The sequence below is a fragment of the Pan paniscus genome, chromosome 1, assembly GCF_029289425.2.
Source record: "Pan paniscus chromosome 1, NHGRI_mPanPan1-v2.0_pri, whole genome shotgun sequence".
Classification (NCBI taxonomy): Eukaryota; Metazoa; Chordata; class Mammalia; order Primates; family Hominidae; genus Pan; species Pan paniscus.
This window is the reverse complement of record NC_073249.2, coordinates 224,241,546-224,265,651: the sequence shown is the minus strand read 5'-3', so window position 1 is coordinate 224,265,651 and position 24,106 is coordinate 224,241,546. Positions and strand designations below refer to the sequence as shown.

The 24,106-nt window shown below is 48.4% G+C and overlaps 1 protein-coding gene across 1 annotated transcript; it reads right to left on the bottom strand.

The window, feature by feature from the left end:
• Positions 1 to 1,174: 1,174 nt before the first annotated feature.
• Positions 1,175 to 2,259, bottom strand: LOC100972512 (glycine cleavage system H protein, mitochondrial). Its single transcript, XM_008970864.4, has one exon. It carries the CDS (start codon positions 2,251 to 2,253, stop codon positions 1,732 to 1,734), a length of 522 nt encoding a protein of 173 aa, XP_008969112.4. The 5' UTR covers positions 2,254 to 2,259; the 3' UTR covers positions 1,175 to 1,731.
• Positions 2,260 to 24,106: the final 21,847 nt, after the last annotated feature.

Below are 24,106 nucleotides of genomic sequence, written 5' to 3'. Positions count from 1 at the left end.
AACTGAATGATAATAATGACACAACCTATCAAAACCTCTGGGATGTAGCAAAAGTGGTGCTAAGAAGAAAGTTCATAGCATTAAACACCCACATCGAAAAGTCTGAAAGAGCACAAATAGACAATCTAAGGTCACACCTCATGAAACTGGAGAAAGAGAAACAATCCAAACCCAAACCCAGCAGAAGAAAAGGAATAATGAAGATCAGAGCAGAACTAAATGAAATTGAAACAAACAAACAAATAAACGAAAATACAAAAGATAAATCAAACAAAAAGCTGGTTATTTGGAAAGATAAGTTGATAGAACATTAGCGAGATTAACCAATAAGAGAAGAGAGAAGATCCAAATAAGCTCAATTAGAAAAAAATGGGAGATATTACAACTGATACCACAGAAACACAAAAGATTATTCAAGGCTACTATGAACACCTTTATGCACATAAACTATAAAACCTAGAGGAGATAGATAAATTCCTGGAAATATACAACCCTCCTAGGTTAATCCAGGAAGATATAGAATCTCTGAACAGACCAGTAACAAGCAATGAGATTGAAATGGTAACAAAAATATTGCCAAAAAATGTCCAGGACCAGATGGATTTACAGCTAAATTCTATCAGACATTCAAAGAAAAATTGATACCAATCCTATTGATACTATTCCAAAAGATTGAGAAAGAGGGAATCCTCCCTAAATCATTCTATGAAGCCAGTATCACCCTAAAATCAAAAGCAGGGAAGGACATACAAATATAGAAAACTATATATTTGTATGGCCAATATTCCTGATGAACATGGATGCAAAAATCCTCAATAAAATACTAGCTAACTGAATCTAACAGCACATCTAAAAGATAATCCATCATGATCAAGTGGGTTTCATACCAGGGATGCAGGGATGGTTTAACATACATAAGTCAATAAATGTGATACACCACATAAAGAGAAATACAAAACTTACATGATTATATCAATAGATGCAGAAAAAAGATTTGACAAAATCCAGCATCACTTTATGATTAAAGCCCTCAGAAAAATCTGCATAGAAGGGACAAACCGTAGGTATAAAAGCCATCTATGACAAACCCATAGCCAACATTATACTGAACGGGGAAAAATTGAAAGCATTCCTCTTGAGAATGGAACAGGACAAGGATGCCCACTTTCGCCACTTCTTTTTTTTTTTTTTTTTAACGAAGAAGTATTTTATTATTTTGCTGCAAAGCTGTTGCTTCACTGTATAAAAATAGCACCAGCAAATGCAGTGTATCGCAAAATTAAGATAGTGGTGTTCCTCATCTGACACTGTACAAGCAACAAAACCTCTTCACTTCCAGTTATTTCCAATGGAAAGATCATTAAGTATTTCATCCCAAATCCAGGTATGGATACATGCAAGTTACAATATATAAGGCTTAAGAATAACAATGTTATCTTTGAATTATGTAATTTTTATAACTAGTTTTTACCATGGATAATTTCATGAATTCTGAACACTAGAGCCTAGTCTAAAAATTATAGGATATTGTGAAAAAGACGCATATTATATTTATCTATAATCATTAGAAAGTTAAAGGGCATTTTCTTTCATTAGCAGTGTTAATAGTAGTTTTTTTCCCCCCATCAGTAATACTAAAAGTTGCTATTCTAAGTCTTGTATCCACCACTAATTTAAGACAACTCTGGTGGCTTGCGTTATTTCATACTAGTTTACTTAGGAGTTCCATTTTCACTCCTCAATAGATTTTATGTATTTCTCATACGCTTCTTCACTCATAAGTTCATCTAGTTCTGAAGGGTTACTCAGTGTCATCTTGATCAGCCAACCATCTTCATAACAAGATTTGTTTACAAGTCCTGGATTTTCTGCAAGAGCTTCATTAATTTCAGTTACTTCTCCTGATAAAGGAGAATAGAGTTCACTAGCAGCTTTCACACTTTCCAAAGCACCAAACTCATCTTGTTTGTTCAATTTTGTCCCAACTTCAGGCAGACTACAGTAAACAACATCTCCCAACGCTTCCTGTGCAAAATTGCTGATTCCCACTGTTCCAATGCCATTTTCTGTTGTTACCCATTCGTGTTTCTCTGTGAATTTACGCACCGAGAGCAGAGCGGGTCCAGTGCGCAGCGTACGGATGGCGCCCACCCCCAGCTGCCAGGGCCTCGGCGGGCAGGGCGAGGCGGGTGACGGGACCCCGCGCAGGGTGCAGAGCAGGGCCCGCACGCTCCGCACCACTCGCAGCGCCATGTTCGCAGCTCGCCACTTCTATTCAACATAGTACTAGAAGTCCTAGCAAGAGCAACCAGACAAGAGGAAGAAATAAAGGGCATCCAAATTGGTAAAGAGGAAGTCAAACTGTTGCTGTTTCCTGATGATAGGATCATATGCCTAGAAAACCCTAAAGACTCATCCAAATAGCTCCTAGAACTGGTAAATGAATTTAGCAAAGTTTCAGGATACAAAATTAATGTACACAAATCAGTAGCCCTGCTATACACCAACAGTGACCAAGCTGAGAATCAAATCAAGAACTTAACCCCTTTCACAAGTCACAAAAATACTGAAATACTAGGAATATACCTAACCAAGGATATGAAAGACCTCTACAAGGAAAACTACAAAACACTGCTGAAAGAAATCATAGATGACACAAACAAATGGAAACACATCCCACGCTCATGGATGGGTAGAATCAATATTGTGAAAATGATCATACTGTCAAAAGCAATCTACAAATTCAATGCAATCCCATCAAAATACCACCATCGCTCTTCACAGAACTAGAAAAGAAATCCTAAAAATAATATAGAACCAAAAAGAGCCTGCATAGTCAAGGTAAGACTAAGCAAGGAGAACAAATCTGAAGGCATCACATTACTTGACTTCAAACTATGCTATAAGACCATACTCATCAAGACAGCATGGTACTGGTACAAAAATAAGCACATAGACCAATGGAACAGAATAGAGAACCCAGAAAAAAGCTAAATGCTTACAGCCAAATGATCTTTGACAAAGCAAACAAAAACATAAAGTGGGGAAGGGACACCCTATTCAACAAATGGTGCTGGGATAATTGGCAAGCTACATGTAGAAGAATGAAACTGGATCTTCATCTCTCACCTTTTACAAAAATTGACTTAAGATGCATCAAAGACTTAAATCTAAGACCTGAAACAATAAAGATTCTAGAAGATAACACTGGAAAAACCCTTCTAGACATTGGCTTAGGCAAAGACTTTATGATCAAGAACCCAAAAGCAAATGCAACAAAAACAAAGATAAATAGATGGAACTTAATTAAACTAAAAAGCTTCTGCACAGCAAAAGAAATGATCAGCAGAGTAAACAGACAACCCACAGAGTGGGAGAAAATCTTCACAATCTATATATCTGACAGAGGACTAATATCCAGAATCTCTACAAAGAACTCAAATCAGCAAGAAAAAAAACAAACAATCCCATCAAAAAGTGGGCTAGGGACATGAATAGACAATTCTCAAAAGAAGATATACAAATGGGCAACAGGCATATAGAAAAATGCTCAGTATCACTAATTATCAGGGAAATGCAAATCAAAACCACAGTGTGATACCCTCTCACTCCTGCAAGAATGGCCATAACAAAAAAATAATAGATGTTGGTGTGGATATGGTGAAAAGGCAACACTTTTACATTGTTGATGGGAAGGTAAACTAGTACAAACACTATGGGAAACAGTGTGAGGAGATTCCTTAAAGAACAAAAAGTAGGACTGCCATTTGATCCAGAAATCCCATTACTGCCTATCTACCCAGAGGAAAAGAAGTGATTATATGAAAAAAATTCTTGCACATGCATGTTTATAGCAGCACAATTAACAACTGCAAAAATATGAAAACAGCCCAAATGCCCATCAGTGGATGAGTGGATAAAGAAAATGTGGTATATATATAGCTACTCTGAGATAATACTACTCAGCCAAAAAAAAAAAAAAAAAAAGAACAAAATAATGGCATTCACAGCAACCTGGATGGAATTAGAGACTATTATTCTAAGTGAAGTAACTTAGGAATGGAAAACCCAACATCATATGTTCTCATTCACATGTGGGAGCTAAGCTATAAAGACGCAAAGGCATAAGGATGATACATTGGTCTTCTTTAGGTGGTTCCAAGAAGGCTGAATAGGAACAGCTCCAGTCTGCAACTCCCAGCGTGAGTGACACAGAAGACGGGTGATTTCTGCATTTCCAACTGAGGTACTGGATTCATCTCACTGGGGCTTGTCAGACAGTGGGTGCAGCCCACAGAGCAGGGCAGGGCATTGCCTCACCCAGGAAGCACAAGGGGTCAGGGAATTCCCTTTCCTAGTCAAGGGAAGGGGTGACAGATGGCACCTGGAAAATTGGGTCACTCCCATCCTAATACTGCACTTTTCCAATGGTCTTAGCAAACAGCACACCAGGAGATTATATCCCACGCATGGCTCGGAGGGTCCCATGCCCACGGAGCCTCGCTCCTTGCTAGCACAGCAGTCTGAGATCGAACTGCAAGGTGGCAGCAAGGCTGGGGGAGGGGTACCCGCCATTGCTGAGGCTTGAGTAGGTAAACAAAGTGGCCAGGAAGCTCGAGCTAGGTGGAGCCCACCACAGCTCAAGGAGGCCTGCCTGCCTCTGTAGACTCCACCTCTGGGGGCAGGGCATAGCCAAACAAAAGGCAGCAGAAACCTCTGCAGACTTAAATGTCCCTGTCTGACAGCTTTGAAGAGAGTAGTGGTTCTCCCAGCATGGAGTTTGAGATCTGAGAACGGACAGACTGCCTCCTCAAGTGGGTCCCTGACCCCCGAGTAGCCTAACTGGGAGGCACCCCCCATTAGGGGCAGACTGACACCTCACACGGCTGGGTACCCCTCTGAGACGAAGCTTCCAGAGGAACAATCAGGCAGCAACATTTGCTGTTCAGCAATATTCACTGATCTGCAGCCTCCGCTGGTGATACCCAGGCAAACAGGGTCTGGAGTGGACCTCCAGCAAACTCCAGCAGACCTGCAGCTAAGGGTCCTGACTGTTAGAAGGAAAACTAACAAACAAAAGTATATCCACACCAAAACCCCATCTATATGTCACCATCATCAAAGACCAAAGGTAGATACAACCACAAAGATGGGGAGAAACCAGAGCAGAAAAGCTGAACATTCTAAAAATCAGAGTGCTTCTTCTCCTCCAAAGGAACGCAGCTCCTCGCCAGCAACAGAACAAAGCTGGACAGAGAATGATTTTGATGAGTTGAGAGAAGAAGGCTTCAGATGATCAGTAATAACAAACTTCTCTGAGCTTAAGGAGGATGTTCAAACCCATTACAAAGAAGCTAAAAACCTTGAAAAAAGATTAGATGAATGGCTAACTAGAATAAACAGTGTAGAGAAGTCCTTAAATGAACTGATGGAGCTGAAAACCATGGCAAGAGAACTACATGATGCATGCACAAGCTTCAGTAGCCAATTTGATCAAGTGGAAGAAAGGGTATCAATGATTGAAGATCAAATGAAAGAAATGAAGTGAGAAGAGAAGTTTAGAGAAAAAAGAGTAAAAAGAAATGAACAAAGCCTCCAAGAAATATGGGAATATGTGGTAAGACCAAATCTACATCTGATTGGTGTACCTGAAAGTGACAGGGAGAATGGAACCAAGTTGGAAAACACTCTTCAGGATATTATCCAGGAGAACTTCCCCAACCTAGCGAGGCAGGCCAACATTCAAATTCAGGAAATACAGAGAATGCCACAAAGATACTCCTCGAGAAGAGCAACTCCAAGATACATAATTGCCAGATTCACCAAAGTTGAAATGAAGGAAAAAATGTTAAGGGAAGCCAGAGAGAAAGGTTGGGTTACCCACAAAGGGAAGCCCATCAGACTAACAGCAGATCTCTTGGCAGAAGCTCTACAAGCCAGAAGAGAGTGGGGGCCAATATTCAACATTCTTAAAGAAAAGAATTTTCAACCCAGAATTTCATATCCAGCCAAACTAAGTTTCATAAGTGAAGGAGAAATAAAATCCTTTACAGACAAACAAATGCTGAGCGATTTTGTCACCACCAGGAGTGCCTTACAAGAGCTCCTGAAGGAAGCACTAAACATGGAAAGGAACAACCAGTACCAGCCACTGCAAAAACATGCCAAATTGTAAAGACTGTCAATGCTAGGAAGAAACTGCCTCAACTAATGAGCAAAATAACCAGCTAACATCATAATGACAGGATCAAATTCACACATAACAATATTAACCTTAAATGTAAATGGGCTAAATGCTCCAATTAAAAGATACAGACTGGCAAATTGGATAGAGTCAAGACCCATCAGTGTGCTGTATTCAGGAGACCCATCTCACGTGCAGACACACATAGGCTCAAAATAAAGGGATGGAGGAGGATCTGCCAAGCAAACGGAAAACAAAAAAAGCAAGGGTTGCAATCCTAGTCTCTGATAAAACAGACTTTAAACCAACAAAGATCAAAAGAGACAAAGAAGGCCATAACATAATGGCAAAGGGATCAATTCAGCAAAAAGAGCTAACTATCCTAAATATATATGCATCCAATACAGGAGCACCCAGATTCATAAAGCAAGTCCTTAGAGACCTACAAAGAGACTTAGACTCTCACACATAATAATGGGAGACTTTAACACCCCACTGTCAACATTAGACGCATCAATGAGACAGAAAGTTAACAAGGATATCCAGGAATTGAACTCAGCTCTGCACCAAGCAGACCTAATAGAATCTACAGAACTCTTCACCCCAAATCAACAGAATATACATTCTTCTCAGCACCACATCACACTTATTCCAAAATTGACCACATAGTTGGAAGTAAAGCACTCCTCAGCAAATGTAAAAGAACAGAAATTATAACAAACTGTCTCTCAGACCACAGTGCAATCAAACTAGAACTCAGATTAAGAAACTCACTCAAAACCGCTCAACTACATGGAAACTTAACAAACTGCTCCTGAATGACTACTGGGTACATAATAAAATGAAGGCAGAAATAAAGATGTTCTTTGAAACCAATGAGAACAAAGACATAACATACCAGAATCTCTGGGACACATTTAAAGCAGTGTGTAGAGGGAAATTTATAGCACTAAATGCCCACAAGAGAAAGCAGGAAAGATCTAAAACTGACAACCTAACATCACAATTAAAAGAACTAGAGACGCAAGAGCAAACACATTCAAAAGCTAGCAGAAGGCAAGAAATAACTAAGATCAGAGCAGAACTGAAGGAGATAGAGACACAAAAACCCTTCAAAAATCAATGAATCCAGGAGCTGGTTTCTTGAAAAGATCAACAAAATTGATAGACTGCTAGCAAGACTAATACTAGAGTTCTTTTTAAAGGTCTTTGTATATACATGAGAGATTGCCGGTTGTTTTCCCATTATCTATTCTCCCCTTCTTCCATATTAATAGGACTTTAGCCGACATAATTTCCCAGGCTCCTTTTAAATTACTTGTGGCCAATGGAATGTGAACAACAAAAAAATGATATTTAGAACTATAGATTCCTATACTTTAAAATAAGAGTGTAGATTCCTATATCTCCCCTTTCCTCTTCCTCTCCCCGTCAGCTGGAATTTTAATATGACGCCTGAGCTGGATAAGCCTTCCTAGATAAGAAGGTAGGAGCCCTGTGTGAAGGATCATAGAATCAGAATGAAGGAACCTGGGTCTCAGCTCCATGGAGTGAACTGTCAGTGAAACCTAGACTGTTAACACACAGACCGCTAAGTGAAAGAAATAAACTTTACTTAGTTTAAATCCGTCATTTTGGCCACATTAGAGCAGCCTAACTCAGAGCCAGTCCCAGATGTACACATTATAATTTTTTAAAATTGTTTATTAAAGTAGAGACAAACCATGCTGATGCTGCTTCTCCTCTTCCTCCTCCTCCTCTTCCTCCTCTCCTTCTCCTCCTCCTCTTTTTCCTCCTCCTCCTCCTCCTTCTTCTTCCTTTCTTATTTCTTCTTCCTCTTCCCCTTCTCCTCCTTCTTCACTTCCTTCCTTCCTTCCTTCCTTCCTTCCTTCCTTCCTTTCTTCCTTTTTTGAGATGGAGTCTTGCTCTGTCACCCAGGCTGGAGTGCAGTGGCATGATCTCGGCTCACTGCAAGCTCCGCCTCCTGAGTTCACAGCATTCTCCCACCTCAGCCTCCCGAGTAGCTGGGACTACAGGTGCCCGCCACCACGCCCAGCTAATTTTGTTTTTGTATTTTTAGTAGAGACGGGGTTTCACCGTGTTAGTCAGGATCGTCTCGATCTCCTGACCTCATGATCCGCCTGCCTCGTCCTCCCAAAGTGCTGGGATTACAGGCGTGAGCCACCGTGCCCAGCCTCTTTCTTCTTCCTCTTCCTTCTCCTCCTTTTCCTCCTCCTCCTCCTCCTTCTTGTTTATAATTCTAACCCATGGAGCTGAATATAAGCATTCAGAAGATGGTGAAGCAAAGTTCTGTCGCAGACAACATTTACAAGAAACTTGCTCAAAGCTCTTGCTCAAAGGAATGTCAGCAGCCACCAGAAGTTGGAAAAGATAAGCAAAAAAATTCTCCCCCAATGTCTTCAGAGGGATTGTGGCCCTGTGGACACTTTGATTTCTGCCCAGTAATACTGATTTTAGGCTTCTGGCCTCCACAGTTACATAACAGTAAACCTCTGTTGTCTTTAAAGCAATAAAAAAAAAAACTTCTCACTCAAGAAATATTTCTAAGCCAGTTCATATGCTGCAGAGAAAAGGCTGAGTGAGCTGACTGGCGATAGCACATGGACCAGCTTTTATGAGATCCTTCTGATTGTAATTCAGTGTGGCTTAACAATTAAGGCTATAAACTGTGAAGATGAAGTGTTTTCATTGTGGAGAAAAGCATGGTCATGGTTTCCATAGTATGGGTACAACTGAAAGGGTGGGAAGAACAAATCAAGGAAAAGGAAAATCTCATCCACTAGGGTGAAGCGATTTGCTCATGACCTACATATGGAACATGCAGGATTTGTAGGGAGTAATCAGAAAAGCATCTTTCATTTTCTCTGTCAGTAACCCTTTAAATGTCCTCAGTGTGGGTTTTCCTCCCAAAATAGAAACTTGAGCAATCTTATAATTTTTCCAGTAATATCCAGATAATGAAAAGCCCTATTGTCTGAGAACACCTGGACACAGGAAGGGGAACAACACACACTGGGGTATGTCTGCAGTTGGGGGTTGGGGGAAGGAAGAGCATGAGTATAAGCTAATGCCTGCGTGGCTTAATACCTAGGTGATGGGTTGATGGGTGCAGCAAACCACCATGGCACACATTTATGTATGTAAGAAGCCTGCACGTACTGCACACGTATCCCAGAACTTAAAATAAATTTTTTTTAAAAAAAAGAAGAAAAAAAGAATGATACATTGGACTCTGGGGACTTGGGGAGAAGGGTGGGGGGGTTGAGAGGGATAAAAGACTACACATTGGGTACAGTGTACACTGCTCAGGTGATAGGTGCACCAAAATCTCAGAAATTACCACTAAATACCTTATCCATGAAAACAAACACCACCTGTTCCCCAAAGCCCTATTGAAATAAAACAATAATAAAAAAAAATCTGGCCCCTCTTGGAAAGCTGCCTGGAGCAGGGAGAGGCTGCAGAGGGGACAAGCCCAGGGTGGGAGATGAAGGAAGTGGGAAGTGGATTCTGTCAGTCTTGGGTGGGGTGTGTTCTTGGCAAGGAGCAGAAGGCACTCAGGCTAGTGGAGGCAGAACCTTCCAGGTCAGGCTGAAGCAGACCTAGGGCCCCTGAGGCAGGTCTCTCTCTCTCTTCTTTCAGCTTCTCCAAACCCCAAGTCTATGTGGCCCAACTTACCAGTGCCACTACCCTGCATTCAAAGTCCTGATTGTTGGGAGAGAGACCCTGATAGGACCAGCTTGGGGCGGGTGTTCACCTCTGCTACAGTGGTGGTGGGTCACGTGGAGGGGTCACATGGTATGTGAGCCTGCCCTGCAGATTTTGGCCTTGCAGCCTTGATAATTGCATGAGCCAATTTCTTATAAAATCTATCTTTCTGTATACAGATGGTCTCCAACTTATGATGGTTCAAATTACGACCTTTTGATTTTATGGTGATGGTGCTTTCAGCTGTGTACATTAGCAGTGAGGACCCACACAACCGTTCTGTTTTTTACCTCCAGTACAGTATTCAGTAAGTTACATGAGATATTCAATACCTTATTACAAAATAACTTCGTGTTAGAGGATTTTGCCTAACTGTAGGCTAATGCAAGTGTCTGAATACATTTAAGGTAGGCTAGGCTAAACTACGATGAGAGGGAAGTTAGCTGTAATTAATGCATTTTCAACTTAATAATATTGTCAACTTACAATGGGTTTATCTGGATGCAGCCCCATCATAAACCAGGGAGCATTTGCAGTTGGCAACAGAATTCCTCTCCAGGAGGGAACTGTCTTTATTTGGGAAAATACCTGCATGAACTGCTGAAGGTGGAAGTGGATGTCTGAAGGCCCAGCAGGAGAAGGTTCTTTAGAAAGGATCAGGAATTTGGGGGCAGAGTGAGAGCAAGGAAGAGTCAAGGAGAGGTTGGATTAGGAAGTCATGGAGGTTGAATGTTTGGCTCCAAGTTATCCATGTTCTGCAATGTGAAGCCCTTAGTGGGTACTCACCTCCCCATAAACCGAAGCATTCTGCTCATGCAGCCGTCGTGTGCCTACTTCCTGTGAGGACCCTGGCGGGGGATGCTGCTCTTCCATGCACACTGATGAGGAGTAGAGAGGAAAGAGCACCCACAGATACATGTTGGAGACCAGGAGCTGCACAGAGGCAGGCAGCTCTCCTCCGCAGAGTGACTCAGGGATCAAGCCTTTTGTGGCTCCCAGGTCCGAGAAGATGCAGCCTCTTGGGATGTGAAAAGCATGGAGAGGTGTTGAGCTTCCTTGTGAACACAGCTAGGGCTTCAGGTTCATTTTGTCTACACCAAAAGGGCAAGGAGCCCCCAGCTTACCTTGGTGTTGCAGGCTGTGGCCAACTGCAGCAGAAAGCAGCAACTCAAAGAGTGGAGTTGCCTGTGGGGGCCCCCTCCCTGCACCTACTCAGGGGACCAGGTGTTTGGGACCATGCGGGCAGCCACTTCCTGCCCCCACCAGGGCTGGGTGGTTCTGATTCTCACGGTGACTCCTGCATAGCAGTGAGAAGCTGTTCTCTGCCAGCCTCGCATCCTTGTTACATTCCTCCCACAGCTGGACCTCCCTTACTGCCTCCCACAGCCCTGTCAGGTTCATCATTCTTCATGAGATCAAGACTTGACACTGTTTTAGGGCACACTGGTTCATGCTGGGTGGGCACTAGCTCCTCCCGGTTGGTTTTGGCCCCAACTCTTTTCCTGCTGGGGGCTGGGAGCTGCTGGGCTGAGAGTGCTGGGAGCTGGGCTCCAGGTGGAGGCTCAGGCTCAGAGCCTGGCTTCTCTTTCCTTGCATGGGGCCTGGGTTCAGGGTTCTTCTTGTTTGAAGCAAGTGGGCTGGGACCAGAGCACAAAGGCTTCAGGATGAGGGACTGGTGTGTTTCCTGAACCAGGATCTGTGAGCAGGAAGGGATTGGGGGAGGGTGGCAGGGAGAGGAAGGGGAGGAAGGAGGAGGAAGGAGGGAAGAGGAGGAGGAAGAGGAGAACACAGAGATGGGGAAGGGAGGAGGGGGAGGAGGAGGAAGGAGAGGCAGAGAGAGATGAGCAGCTCTGCAGCAGGAAGTCGAGATGATTGGGAGATGGGGTCTCATTCTAGGGTTTGAGCTGTCTACTTGGAGGGAGGAACACGGCAGCTTGGATGATCCCAAACAGTGGGGAATCCGAAAGTCAATTATATCTGGATTTGAAGGAATTACATGATTATATTTGCTGCAGGTCAGCCTTCCTAATTGTGATTAATTAAGCTAATGCTGGGCTCAGTTTGCCCTCCGAGGGCTACCAGGTGACGCCAGATGTGGGAATCGCTCCCCAGCTGACAGAGCCCAGTTGTGGTGGGTTTTCCAAGCAGCCTAGGACCCACACTGCCTGCATGGGGGTGGGGGGTTGGGGGGGCAGCTCCCTCTGTTGCTGGGGGAAAGGGGCCTCGCTGGCTCTTCTCTTCTCCTCTGCCATGAAATGGCTGCTTTAGCTGCCTCCAGGTGACCGGGCCATCAGCCCAGTGCCCAAGGTGCCCAGTCTTGCAAGGTGCCAAGTCAGATGTTCAGTTCTGGAGCTCAGGCCTCTGAACCAGGAAATTGCATTTGCTAGCTGCAAATGAACTGCTGTCCCACGGGGCCCTTCCTGAGCCCTGCAAGGATAGCAGCAGCACAGTTACCGACTTAGAAGCTCCCTTTGGAGGCAGGCACTCTGTGTACCTTAGCGGGTGCCTGCTCACGTGCGGCCTCTGCCGGGGAAGTGGCATCTGATTTCCTCACGTCAGCTGTGCACCCGGCATCTGGGGAGAGGAGGCGGCTGAGCACGGGAAACTTCCCATGCTGTTCTCCTTGGCGGGCAGGGAATAGAACTGGTCTGTCCATAGACATCACGGAGAGGTTGTCTGTTGATGGGGGCTGGAGAGATGCCCGAGGGCTCCCAAGGTGATGTCTGGGCCATCGGGGGTGGGAGGTGACCTGGCGTCACCTCCTGTCCGGTGGGAACGCTGGCTTCAGGCTGGATTCTGGTTTACACCTTTCCTTTTGGTGAATGCCAGGGCATGTTCCAGAACAGCTGTTTGCAGGGCCTCACCTGGGGGCCACAGTGGTGAGTCCACATGACCCCTGAGCTCCTCACTGTGCACTTCCGACTTTTCCAGAGAAAGGGAAGGAAACTGTCCCCCCCGTACTCCCCCACTCCCCTCCCCATGGCAGGGATCTGAGTGGCCTCTGAGTGGCTGCCAGCTCCTCCAGGCCTGCAGTCAAGGCAGAGAACAGTGTCTCCAATGACTGCCAGAAGTCGGTGGCCAAATGGTGATGGTTCTGAGCAGTAATGAATTAACACATTGCTCCAATTTCTCTTGTCAGTTTCTTATGTTCTGGGCCATGTCTCCACGGACAGAGGTGAGACGCCCCACCACACCTTCCTGTCTCTCTCAGCCAAATTGTCCCTTTGATGCTGGGCCAGGGCTTAATATACAGCCAAGGGACTGGAACAGAAATTTCTGCTCAATGATTTGTGCTGTGATCACACAGAGGTGGCCCCTGTGTACCGATGGCTTCCCGAGTGTCTCGGATATCAGCTGAAGCAGCTCGGAGCCTCGGGCCCAGCCTGGCGTGGGTCTTGCCCTGGGAGCCCCTGGCTGTGCTGGGAACAGGGGATCCTCCTTCCCTTGGTACATTCATCTCACATCAAGGAATTTCCAGCTCCCTTGCTTGAAAATCAATTACTGAACTAAATTGCTCATGGACGCACTAGCATATCATAATTGTGCCACGCTGGGCCCGTGGTTATCCCATGGAGTTTGGGCCAAATTATGAATTACATCAGCTCCTCAGACGGGCTTCGCTTCTAATCAGGCCTTGACCAGACAAACTTCTTCCAGAAAGGGTGCGTGGGAGTAGCTCTTGGGCAACTGACCAGGACGGATGCTGGACGGTGGCCTCTACTGAGTGGGGGTGTCCGTGGGGACCCCAGAGGCCGGGGGGCAGGCAGAGCATGTGAGTGTCCCATCTGGGCCACTGCAGCTGCGGCTGGCTCATGGGTGCCCTGACAGATGCCCTGGTCACAGGTCAGGATCTTGGCAGAGCCTCAAGGCAGGAGTTAGTTCTCTAGGAGGAAGAAAGGGAGGAAAGGAGGAAATCAGAAAAAAGGAAGAGGGATGAGGAGAGAGAGGGAAATAGGGTAGGGGAGAGAGAGAAGAAGAGAGAGGAAGATGGAGAGAGGGGGAGAAGGAGAGAGAGGGAAAGAGAGGGAGAAGGAGGGGGAGAAAGAGGGAGGAAGGGGAGAGGGAGAAGAGAGGGAGAGAAATAGGGGAGAGAGGGAGGAGAGAGAGGGAGGTGGAGGAGAAGGAGAGCAGGAGAGAGGGGGAGAAGGGGAAAGAAACAGAGAGAGGGAGAAGGAGAGAGAGGGAAAGAGGGAGAAGGAAGGGGGAGAAAGAGGGAGAAGGGGGGAGAGAAAGAAGAGAGGGAGAGAAATAGGGGAGAGAGGGAGATGGGGGAGAAGGAGAGAGCAGGAGAGATGGGGGAAAGAGGGAAACAGAGAGAGAGGGAAGAGAGGGAGAGAGCGACGAGGAGAGAGCGAGAGAGAGAGGAAGCAAGTGAGGGAGAGAGACACAGAAACAGAGTCAGAAAGAGAGACAGAGGGCGCGAGAGCAGGAGAGACGTGGGTGCATGGGTGGGGGTGGGTGGGGCTCTCTCAGGTCAGCCACCCTCCTCTGCAGAGAGACTGATTGAAAAATTACCCAGGAAAGTAGGCCAATGAGAAGGCTTTTAAAATTTTACTTTATTTTATTTATTTACTTTTGAGACAGGGTCTCACTCTGCTGCTCAGGCTGGAGTGCAGTGGTGTGCTCATGGCTCACTGCAGCCTTGACCTTTCTGGACTCAAGCAATTCTCCCACCTCAGCCTCCCAAGTAGCTGGGATTACAGGTGTGCACCACCACACCCAGCTAATGGTTGTATTTTTTGCAGAGACAGGGTTCACCATGTTGCCCAGGAGGCTCTCAAACTCCTGGGCTCAAGCGATCCACCTGCCTCGGCCCCCAAAGTGCTGGGATTACAGGTGTGAGCCACTGCGCCTGGCTCCTCCCTTTATTTTTAAAGTCAGGAAGTCAATATAGAGGGCTCTTGAACATCACAAAGAAAAAAGAAAAATACATTTTATTGATTCCCTGACTGAATCATTTTCCTCTGGAATCTTTTTTCTTTCTTTCTTTCTTTTTTTTTTTTAGACAGTGTCTCACTCTTATCACCCAGGCTGGAGTGCAATGGCACAATCTCGGCTCACTGCAACCTCTGCCTCCCGGGTTCAAGCAATTCCCCGCCTCAGCCTCCTGAGTAGCTGGGACTATAGGTGTGCACCACCACGCCCGCCTAATTTTTTGCATTTTAGTAGAGATGAGGTTTCACCTTGTTGGCCAGGATGGTCATGATCTCCTGACCTTGTGATCTGCCTGCCTTGGCCTCCCAAAGTGTTGGGATTATAGGCGTGAGCCACCGTGCCCGGCCTTCTCTGGAATCTTCACTGAGCACCTGCCATGGTGGGGACTGTTGTCAGCACTGGGTATGAGACCTCCTGGGAGCCCTCAGCTGGGCAGGAGCCTGGGGGATCAGAAAGGATCGAGGTTTGGAATGGAGCGCCGCAGCTGGTGCCTGGGTGGGGAAGAACACCTCACTGGACAGGTCGGGACAGTGTCTCCCAAACTGCAGATGAGAGGCAGGCAGCCCTGTAATGGGGTGGGGAAAAGTGTTCCAGACAGGGGAACAGCACATGCGGGGACCCTGAGAGCTTAGACACGCAGGGATGGTGCCCAAACCCAGACTCTGAAATGGCCAGCGAGGCTGCAGAGAAGGGTCAAGCTCAAGTCAAGAGAAACTCACAGTGAGAAGTTGAGCCCGGAGGCTGCTATTCATTAAATTGGCAGTGAACAAACAATGTCACAGACATATTACCAGGGTGCTGGGGAGCAGGGAGTTCCGCAGACGGCAGGTGGGGTGAACATGGTGCAATTTCCCCTGCAGCTGGTGAGCAGCAGGCATCAAAAGCTACCTGGCATCCTCACTCTGGACCCAGCGCCTCTACCGCCAGGAATGTTCATTCTGAGAAATCCTCAGGGATGTGCATGGCAACTCAAGGGTGCTCCCTGCAGCATTGGAAACTGCGGCCAGTCACCTTGTCACCTTGTTTCAGTGAATGGCAGTATTTTTATCGGGAGACATGGTGAAATGTTTGTCCTATTTTCAGAATATATTAAGTGAACGAGTAGGTTATGGTATAACCGAGTTCAATAGGATCCCAGTTTTTCATTTTATTTTATTTTATTTTTTAAAAATGTGCATTTTCTCCTAGGACCAAAAGCTGGGAGGATAAACAGCAACACCCCAACAGTGGGTATTACCACCCAGTGGTGGTAAAATTATGGGAAATTTGAATTTTCCTCTGGTTTCTTTCGGTGTCACTTTGGTTATTTAAAAAAAAAAAAAATCAGCCAGGCACGGTGGCTCATGCCTGTAATCCCAGCACTTTAAGAGGCTGAGGCGGGCAGATCACGAGGTCAGGAGATCAAGGCCATCCTGGCTAACACGATGAAACCCCATCTCTACTAAAAATACAAAAAATTAGCTGGGCGTGGTGGCGGGAGCCTGTAATCCCAGCTACTCGGAGGAGGCTGAGGCAGGAGAATGGCGTGAACCCAGGAGGCGGAGCTTGCAGTGAGCGGAGATCCTGCCACTGCACTCCAGCCTGGGCGACAGTGCAAGACTCCGTATCAAAAAAAAAAAAAAAAAAAAATTCACTGGGCATGGTAGTTCACTCCTGTAATCCCAGCACTGAGGTGGGCGGATCATTTGAGGTCAGGAGTTTGAAACCAGCCTGGGCAACATGGTGAAACCCTGTCTCTACTAAAAATACAAAAATCAGCTGGGCATGGTGGCTCGCATCCATAATCCCAGCTACTTGGGAGGTTAAGGCAGGAAGATCCCTTGAGCCAGGGAGGTGGAGGCTGTGGTGAGCTGAGATTGTGCCACTGCACTCCAGCCTGGGTGACAGAGTGAGACCCTGTCTCAAAAAAAAAAAAAAAAAAAAGAAAAAAATCAATAAATATACACATTTAAAAGTATGTTTGTTCTCAGGCCCGCTTCATCTCTTCCCGATGACTGTTTAATCCCTGCCCTCCAACCCCAACTCAAGACCTCTCAAGTTCGTTTCCCATGTGGTTGCTGGCCTCATCTTTTTAACACACAGTGTGAAAATGGCCTACGCCACAAACACTGCTGCTCACTTCCCGCTACCCTCAGGGGAACCCCCACTCTGCAGAACCTGGTATTCAGTGCCTGTCACTACCCTACCTCCTTTTCAGCTGTTTTCTGGCAGATTCTCTATGATCCAGTCCCCAGGCTCAGCCCCCCTAAAGACCTCTTGCTCTTTTATGCACCTCCATATTTGTCCATTCTGCCTCCTCTTCCTGGAATGTTAAGCTTCATATCTTTCTTCTTGGCAACACCTACTCATCCTTCAAAACCCTTTTCAAATGCCCCCACTGTAAGAATATCCTTTCTGGTTTAAGCCCTAGGGCTCTCAGGATGTAGTCCCAAATTCTTTGCATGATTCCCCCATCCTCGTCTCTCACCCTCCTGACCCTTCCTTGTCAGCCCCCACCCAGCTCTGTTCCACACGCTGAACTTCTCTAGCAGGTGCCCAGCGCACCATGCCTCATGTACAGGCTGTTCCTCCCTGCCTAGAGTCCTCCTCTCTCCCCACCCCGTGGACTCCCCAGGCACCTCCTTGCCTGCCTAACTCCTACCCTTCAGTTTTAGCCTAAGGATCCTGCCCCTGGGAAGCCTCCCCTGAATCCCCGCTTGGCTTAAGGGTCTCTCGCCTGGTTCCTGCAACCACCCCCATCCTGCTGTGTTCACCATGTGGGACCACAGCTTTCTGTTGACTTGTCTGTTCCTCCACCAGAGTCCAGGTGAGCTCTGAGGGTCACGGCTGTCTTTGGATGGGGACGGACAGGATGAGGATGACAAAGACTTGCTTGCATGGCCCAGGCTCCCTCTGAACCCCTGAAGGCATCTGTACTGGCTCCCTGTCTCTCTTCCTGCAGCCCACTGAGGCACTGATGGTTCTCTCTCCCACTGGACAGAGCTTGCCCACAGTCAGGGACCCACCTGATTTGACTTCACCCAGGAAATGAGATGGAGAGTCCACACCCAGCTTGAAACCAGTTCAGACACCCAGGTGCCTGCCACCAGAAGCTCCCAGTTCATGAAAGTCTGCAGGGATGGTGCCCGCAGCAAGGCTGCACACCCCTGGCTTCCTAGCCAGGCACAGGAGGGGACAAGGTGCAGAGGGAAGGAGGGGCACTGAATCTCCAGGCTGCGGTGTGGACGGGGCCTGTTGGGAGGGCACAGCAGCCACAGCCCTGGGGGCAGGGGTTTCAGTGAGTGCAGCCTGCCATCCCCCATGCCTGTGCGGCCTGAAAGTGCACCCAGAGCTGGGGTTGATCCAGAGCTCCTCGTTTGCAAAATGACTTTTTTTTTTTCCAGCAGGACCTGGAGACTCAGGGATGGGATGATGCCCTTGGAAGCCATGAATATGCACCTTGGAATATCTGGAAGATCCAGGAAGATCCCAGCTGAGCCCTCTGCCAGTGTTTGCTGGGGAAGGAGCCTGGGTTTGCAGTCTCTTGGTCCCAGCTGCTGTTGGTCTTGTTCTGTGGCCATGGGCAAAATGACCATCATCTCCAACCTCAGCATCCTCTTCCGTGGAGGGGCCAATGACCACACCCAAAGGTGATTCTCTCTGCATTGTTCTCTCTCGACTTTCTTTCTTTTTTTTTTTTTTTTTTTTGAGATGGAGTCTCGCTCTGTCACCCAGGCTGGAATGCAGTGGCACAATCTCGGCTCACTGCAGCCTGTGCCTCCCGGGTTCAAGCAATTCTCCTGCCTCAGCCTCCCGAGTAGCTGGGACTACAGGTGCGTGCCACCACACCCAGTTAATTTTTTTGTGTGTGTTTTTAGTAGAGATGGGGTTTCACCGTGTTAGCCAGGATGGTCTTGATCTACTGACCTCATGATCCACCCACCTTGGCCTCCCAAAGTGCTGGGATTACAGGCATGAACCACCGCTCCTGGCATTCTCTCTCGACTTTCAACACCACTCCAATCCCAGCCTGAGGAAAGGCAGGGCTGAGAAGTGCGGCGGGGCTGTGTGCTCAGCCGGCTTTCAGCTCATCCCGGGAGTGCACGATGGTGCCTTGCTCACTCAAATAATTCAAAGATGAAGCCAGTTGGAAGTAATTGTTTAGATTAAACTCCATTACCCTTAATAAATAATTGACCTGTCAGATGTACGGCACTTACAAAGGAGCCTGCTCTTCTGCTCAGAATGAATGTGCTCGGAACCAAGGTTTACCATGCGGTTCCAGGCAGCTTCCCCACACCACTAATTACATTCAGACAGATGAGGCTTCCTAGAGGCGGGATGTGTGCTTGCAGGTGGAGCTGACCTCATCTGGCTATTGTTTCTGAGCAGGTTCGAGTGGCAGAAGGGAGAGGCTTCCCTGGGGGTTGTGGCCAAAAGACCTTCCCCAGGAGCAGGGAGTCCCTTCCCCGTCATCACACAGGCTGCAGGAGCTCTTGGTTCAGCTGCCAGTTGTCTGTGACTCAGAGGGCAGAGGGTAGAGGTGAAGGGCTCAACACCCCCCAGCTCACCCTCTCCATGCCCGATAAGCTCTCTGTGCTCTTATAACTCATTGATGCTGGACAGCTGCCCAGACACACTCAGATACTGAAGCTGTCCCGTGGGCTTCCTTAGCGGAGGTGGGATTTGGCTTGTAGGTGACCTATGCCGGGAGCCTGCCCTGAGAGTGAGGTGAGCTGTCTAGAGTCACAGTGCCCACCATGGCCTTGATGGCAGGTGGCCTCCCACCCAGTGCCACTACTGGCCTGCTGTCTGCCTCACCAGGCCCAGGTCATCACCAGTGACTCGGCCTGGTGGCTGGGATGGTTCAGGGAGGGAAGTGGCACCGTGTGTATGAGGCACAGAGCAAAGGTTCAGTGAGAAAGTGGAGGCTGACCCAAGCCTCTCCCCAACCCATGGAGGTAGCATCTCAGGAATGGCTGCTGGCAACTGCCGTGCCCTCGGCCAGGCTAGAGAAGCCGGCTGGCTGGACCCTAGCTTCTGTGGCTAACTCCCTTGGAGCCATGGGGGAATCGTTCCAGGTCCCGACCCAGAGTTTGGTGGAGCCGGTGGTCAGCCCTGCCTCCTGTTTCTCTCCCTGTCCCCCACTGTGTGTAAACAGCACCCATGGCAGGTGTGGTCTGCATGTCTGTGTCCCCCCAAAACTCATAGGTTGAAATCCTAACCCCCAGGGTGATGGGATTAGGAGGCGGGGCCTTTGGGGAGTGATGAGGCCGTAGGGATGGAGCCTCATGAATGGAATGAGTGCCCTTATAAGAAGAGGTGCTAGAGCGCTGCCTGGCCCCTTCCGCCAGTGAGGACACAGTGAGAAGGCACCGTCTGCAAGTCAGGATGGGAGTGACATGGTTTGGCTCTGTGTCTCCACCCAAATCTCGTCTCAAATTGTCATCCCCATGTGTCGAGGAAGGGGCCTGGTGGAAGGTGATTGGATCATGGGGGTGGTTCCCCCATGCTGTTCTCATGATAGCGAGTGAGTTCTCAGGAGATCTGATTGTTTAAAAGTGTGGCACTTCCCCCTTTGCTCTCTCTCTCCTGCCGCCATGTGAGACATGCCTTGCTTCCCCTTCCCCTTCCACCATGATTGTAAGTTTCCTGAGGCCTCCCTAGGCATGCAGAACTGTGAGTCAATTAAACTTCTTTCCTTTATAAATTACCCTATTTTATAGCAGTGTGAGAATGGACTAATACAGGGGCCCCTCACTAGGAGCTGAATCTGCCGGCACCTTGATCTTGAACTTCCAGCCTCCAGACTGTGGAAATAAACGTCCGTTGTTTGCAAGCCTCCCCGTCTGTGGTGTTCCTCCATAGCAGCTTGAATGTACTGAAAGGGCAGGGGTGGTGAGGGCTCGTTTTGCCTCCGGGGATCAGGACAGGCCAAGATTGTCCCATGGCCCTACCAGGCAGGACGTCTCTCTCTTCCCCGCGTCCGGACCCACAGGCCTGTCAGCCCTGGTGCATGCACTGGGGGCACAGAGATCTCTTCAGGAGGGGACACCCCATGTTCCTGGGAAAGCAGAAGGAGGCACCTGCATCTTGCTGGGCAAACATTGTGCTCAGAGATTTGCTTGTCAGAAACACTTTAGGTTAGTACCTGTCAGTGCTTTAGGGGCTGATGGTGACTTGCATATGTAGATGAGACAGTGCCATACTAAGTAATTTCACATACATCACTTCATTTGAATTTCACGACTCCTTGCCATGAGAACAACAATGATTATTTAGAAATTAGAGTATTTAATAACAGCAGCAATGAGATGACAATGACAATGATGGTGATGATGTGTGTCATGATGAACTGCGTGGAAGCCCTGTGCCAGGGGCACTATCGTCTGCACCTTGGAGGCGAAGTGACTGAAGGCAGTAGAGGAGAGGGCCTGCCCAAGGCCTCAGGGCCCAGGGCTGCCTTCCCACTGTCTTCATGGTGCAGGGGCAGCCCTCGTCCATCCTCACCATGACTGGCATACTGTAAAGTTAGGGCACCCCTGGACCCTGACAGCCCAGCCCTGTAGGGGCTGCCCTCACCGGCTCCCCTCCTACCAGGACAGGTGCACTGGGCAGGGAGGCACTCATTCCTACCTTCCACCAGCAGAAACAAACAAAGCAGCGGGTGAATGATCTGTGGCCCACTCCGCATAAATCAGGTGCATAATGTAGCTGCCCGGGCTTCTATACTGCAACATTCGCAAGGCAATTAGCTTGAAAACTGAATTGATGTACATTGATTTTTTAAATAAAGTTATTGTAATATATTCACTCGTTAGAATCTGGAGCTGAAAATAGACATTTTGTTTCTGATGACAGGCCCGTCCCTATAAATCACTGGGGATGGTAGAAACAACTCCTCATTCCACATCATCATTTCCTATTAGAACTGACATGTCCATCTCGGGCGATTTTTCATCTCCTATGTGAGGGATGGACACATTCCAGGCCCCTTGAGGCTTTTCTGAAGAAGACGAGGCTGTGGGTGATCGGCCTGGGAGGTAGGGCCTGGAGATGGGGAAGCTGTCGGTGGTCACAGCCAGTCCCTCATGGCTCCTGGGGCCGAACTGTTGGGTTCCATACCCTGGGCGGGGTCAGAGCACAGTCGAGATGGGAGGAGGGAAAGGTGATGTTCTGAGGCCCCCATGGAGTGGGAACACCCAGACATATGTCTCGATCCCAGAACCACAGATGCTGGAAAAGTGAGAGAGCTCCCAAACTAGCTAGATGCTGCAGCCTGGAGGGCCCCGGTAGCCTCCCAGGAGAGCATCGTTGAGCCAGCTGTTGCAGCGTCCGCTCTGCTCTGCCTTCAGGCAACCCTGCTGGGTGGAAATGCCTTCCACATGTCGAGCTACAGTTGGGTGTCCCTTTCTGCTTTTCAGTGGTGACCAGGGGAGGCCAAAGATTCTTCTAGAATCACCCACTTGGTGCCAAGCCCACATGGGTGTCCTCCTGCTCCAGCCTGTTTTATAGAGAGCCCTTGGGGTTTCTGTGGAAGCTCGGGCTTCTCCAGCAAGTCCGAGGCTCCAGGCAGGTGACTGTTCTGTCCTGGGGTGGAACTGCCACCACCTTCCTGGACAGTGGAGGGACTCACCGAGAAGGTGTGGCTCTGAATTTGGGGGCACCCAGCAAGTTCCCGTGTGTCCCGCCCACGCGGCAGTTGGGCCTGATTGACCTCTCTGAGGGAACATGGGGGCCAGTGGGGAGGAAAGTTCTGGACTAAGGAACCCAACACCCGCCAGGGTCCTCCCCCGGAAGCTTCAGAGATTCGGTGCTGCAGAACGGAGCACAAAGCCAGTCCGTGAGCGCTCACCTGTGGAGACACATCGAGGTCATCAGACATCCCCAAAGGGTTGTTGTCCCCAACTAAGAACCCATTTGACAGGTGTGTGGCCTGGCTCAGTTTCCCCAGATGCAGCGCTAGTGGTGAAGTTTTGCCAAACAAAATTCGTTAAACTTCACTTTCAGGGTGTACTGGGGGTGGGCGTGGAGGGAGGAGGGGGAGGGCGGGTTGTGGTCCCCGTGTCTGTGCGCCTTGGCTCATTGCTCCCCAACACTGACAGCCCCTCACCCCATTGTCGGATCTGCCCAGGGCTTCTAAGCCGGGGAGCACCCCTCACCTTCATGTCGGGACTCATGCCGCCCACCTGTGGACCCCTTCTTGGCCTCCAGGCCCCTCCCACATGTGGTCGTGGGTGGTGAGAAGGCGCCTCTGGCTGCAGTTGTGGTTCGGGGCCTCTGTTCCCCGGATGGCTCTTTTCCAGGGCAGTCACCACCTTGCTCTGGTTAGAGGCTGGATGGGAAGAAGGGCTGGTGGGGCTGAGGGGAGGCTGGCCCTGTCTTTTTGCCTCAGAGCTGGGCAGCAACTCCCACATGAGTATTTAGGGGAAATGCTGGTCCCTTGCAGAGAAGCACTCAGCACTCAGGGCTGGTTTCTGGACTCATGGGCCCTGGGGAGGGGCCAGGGGCCTGGTGATGGAGCCAAGCAGCTCCTGGAGACCTAGAAATGTCCCTGGGGAAGTGTCAAGTGGGCCGGGAGCTCAGGTGGTCTCATGTCTAGGATGGGGACCTGCCTTGCAGCTGTGTGGATGGGGGGGTTCAGGGTGCCCCACCCTTCTAAACCTCTCAGGTTCAAGTGCATCGTCAGGCATGTGGTAACAGCTCCGATGCTGAGCAGCTGCCCTCGCCAAGTATCCCTTCCTGCAGTTTGAGATGACAGCAATGCCCCGGGAGAGACCCCATCCTCAGCACCAGGGCTGTCCATGTTCAGGGAGCCTGGGGGCGCTGGCCAGGGTCTGCCAGCAGGGCCACCAAATCCCCACCCTCGTGAAGACCCCGACCCTAGCGGAATGTGACCTGTGCTAACACCCAGGCAGCCCACGCTACCTCCCGCTCAGCTCTGGAGCCTCTCACGTCACGGACTTGGCAGCTGAGAACAACACGTAAATAATGCTGTAAAGACACATGCACACGTATGTTTATTGCGGCACTATTCACAATAGCAAAGACTTGGAACCAACCCAAATATCCAACAATGATAGACTGGATTAAGAAAATGTGGCAAATATACACCATGGAATACTATGCAGCCATAAAAAATGATGAGTTCGTGTCCTTTGTAGGGACATGGATGAAACTGGAAATCATCATTCTCAGTAAACTATCGCAAGAACAAAAAACCAAACACCGCATATTCTCACTCATAGGTGGGAATTGAACAATGAGATCACATGGACA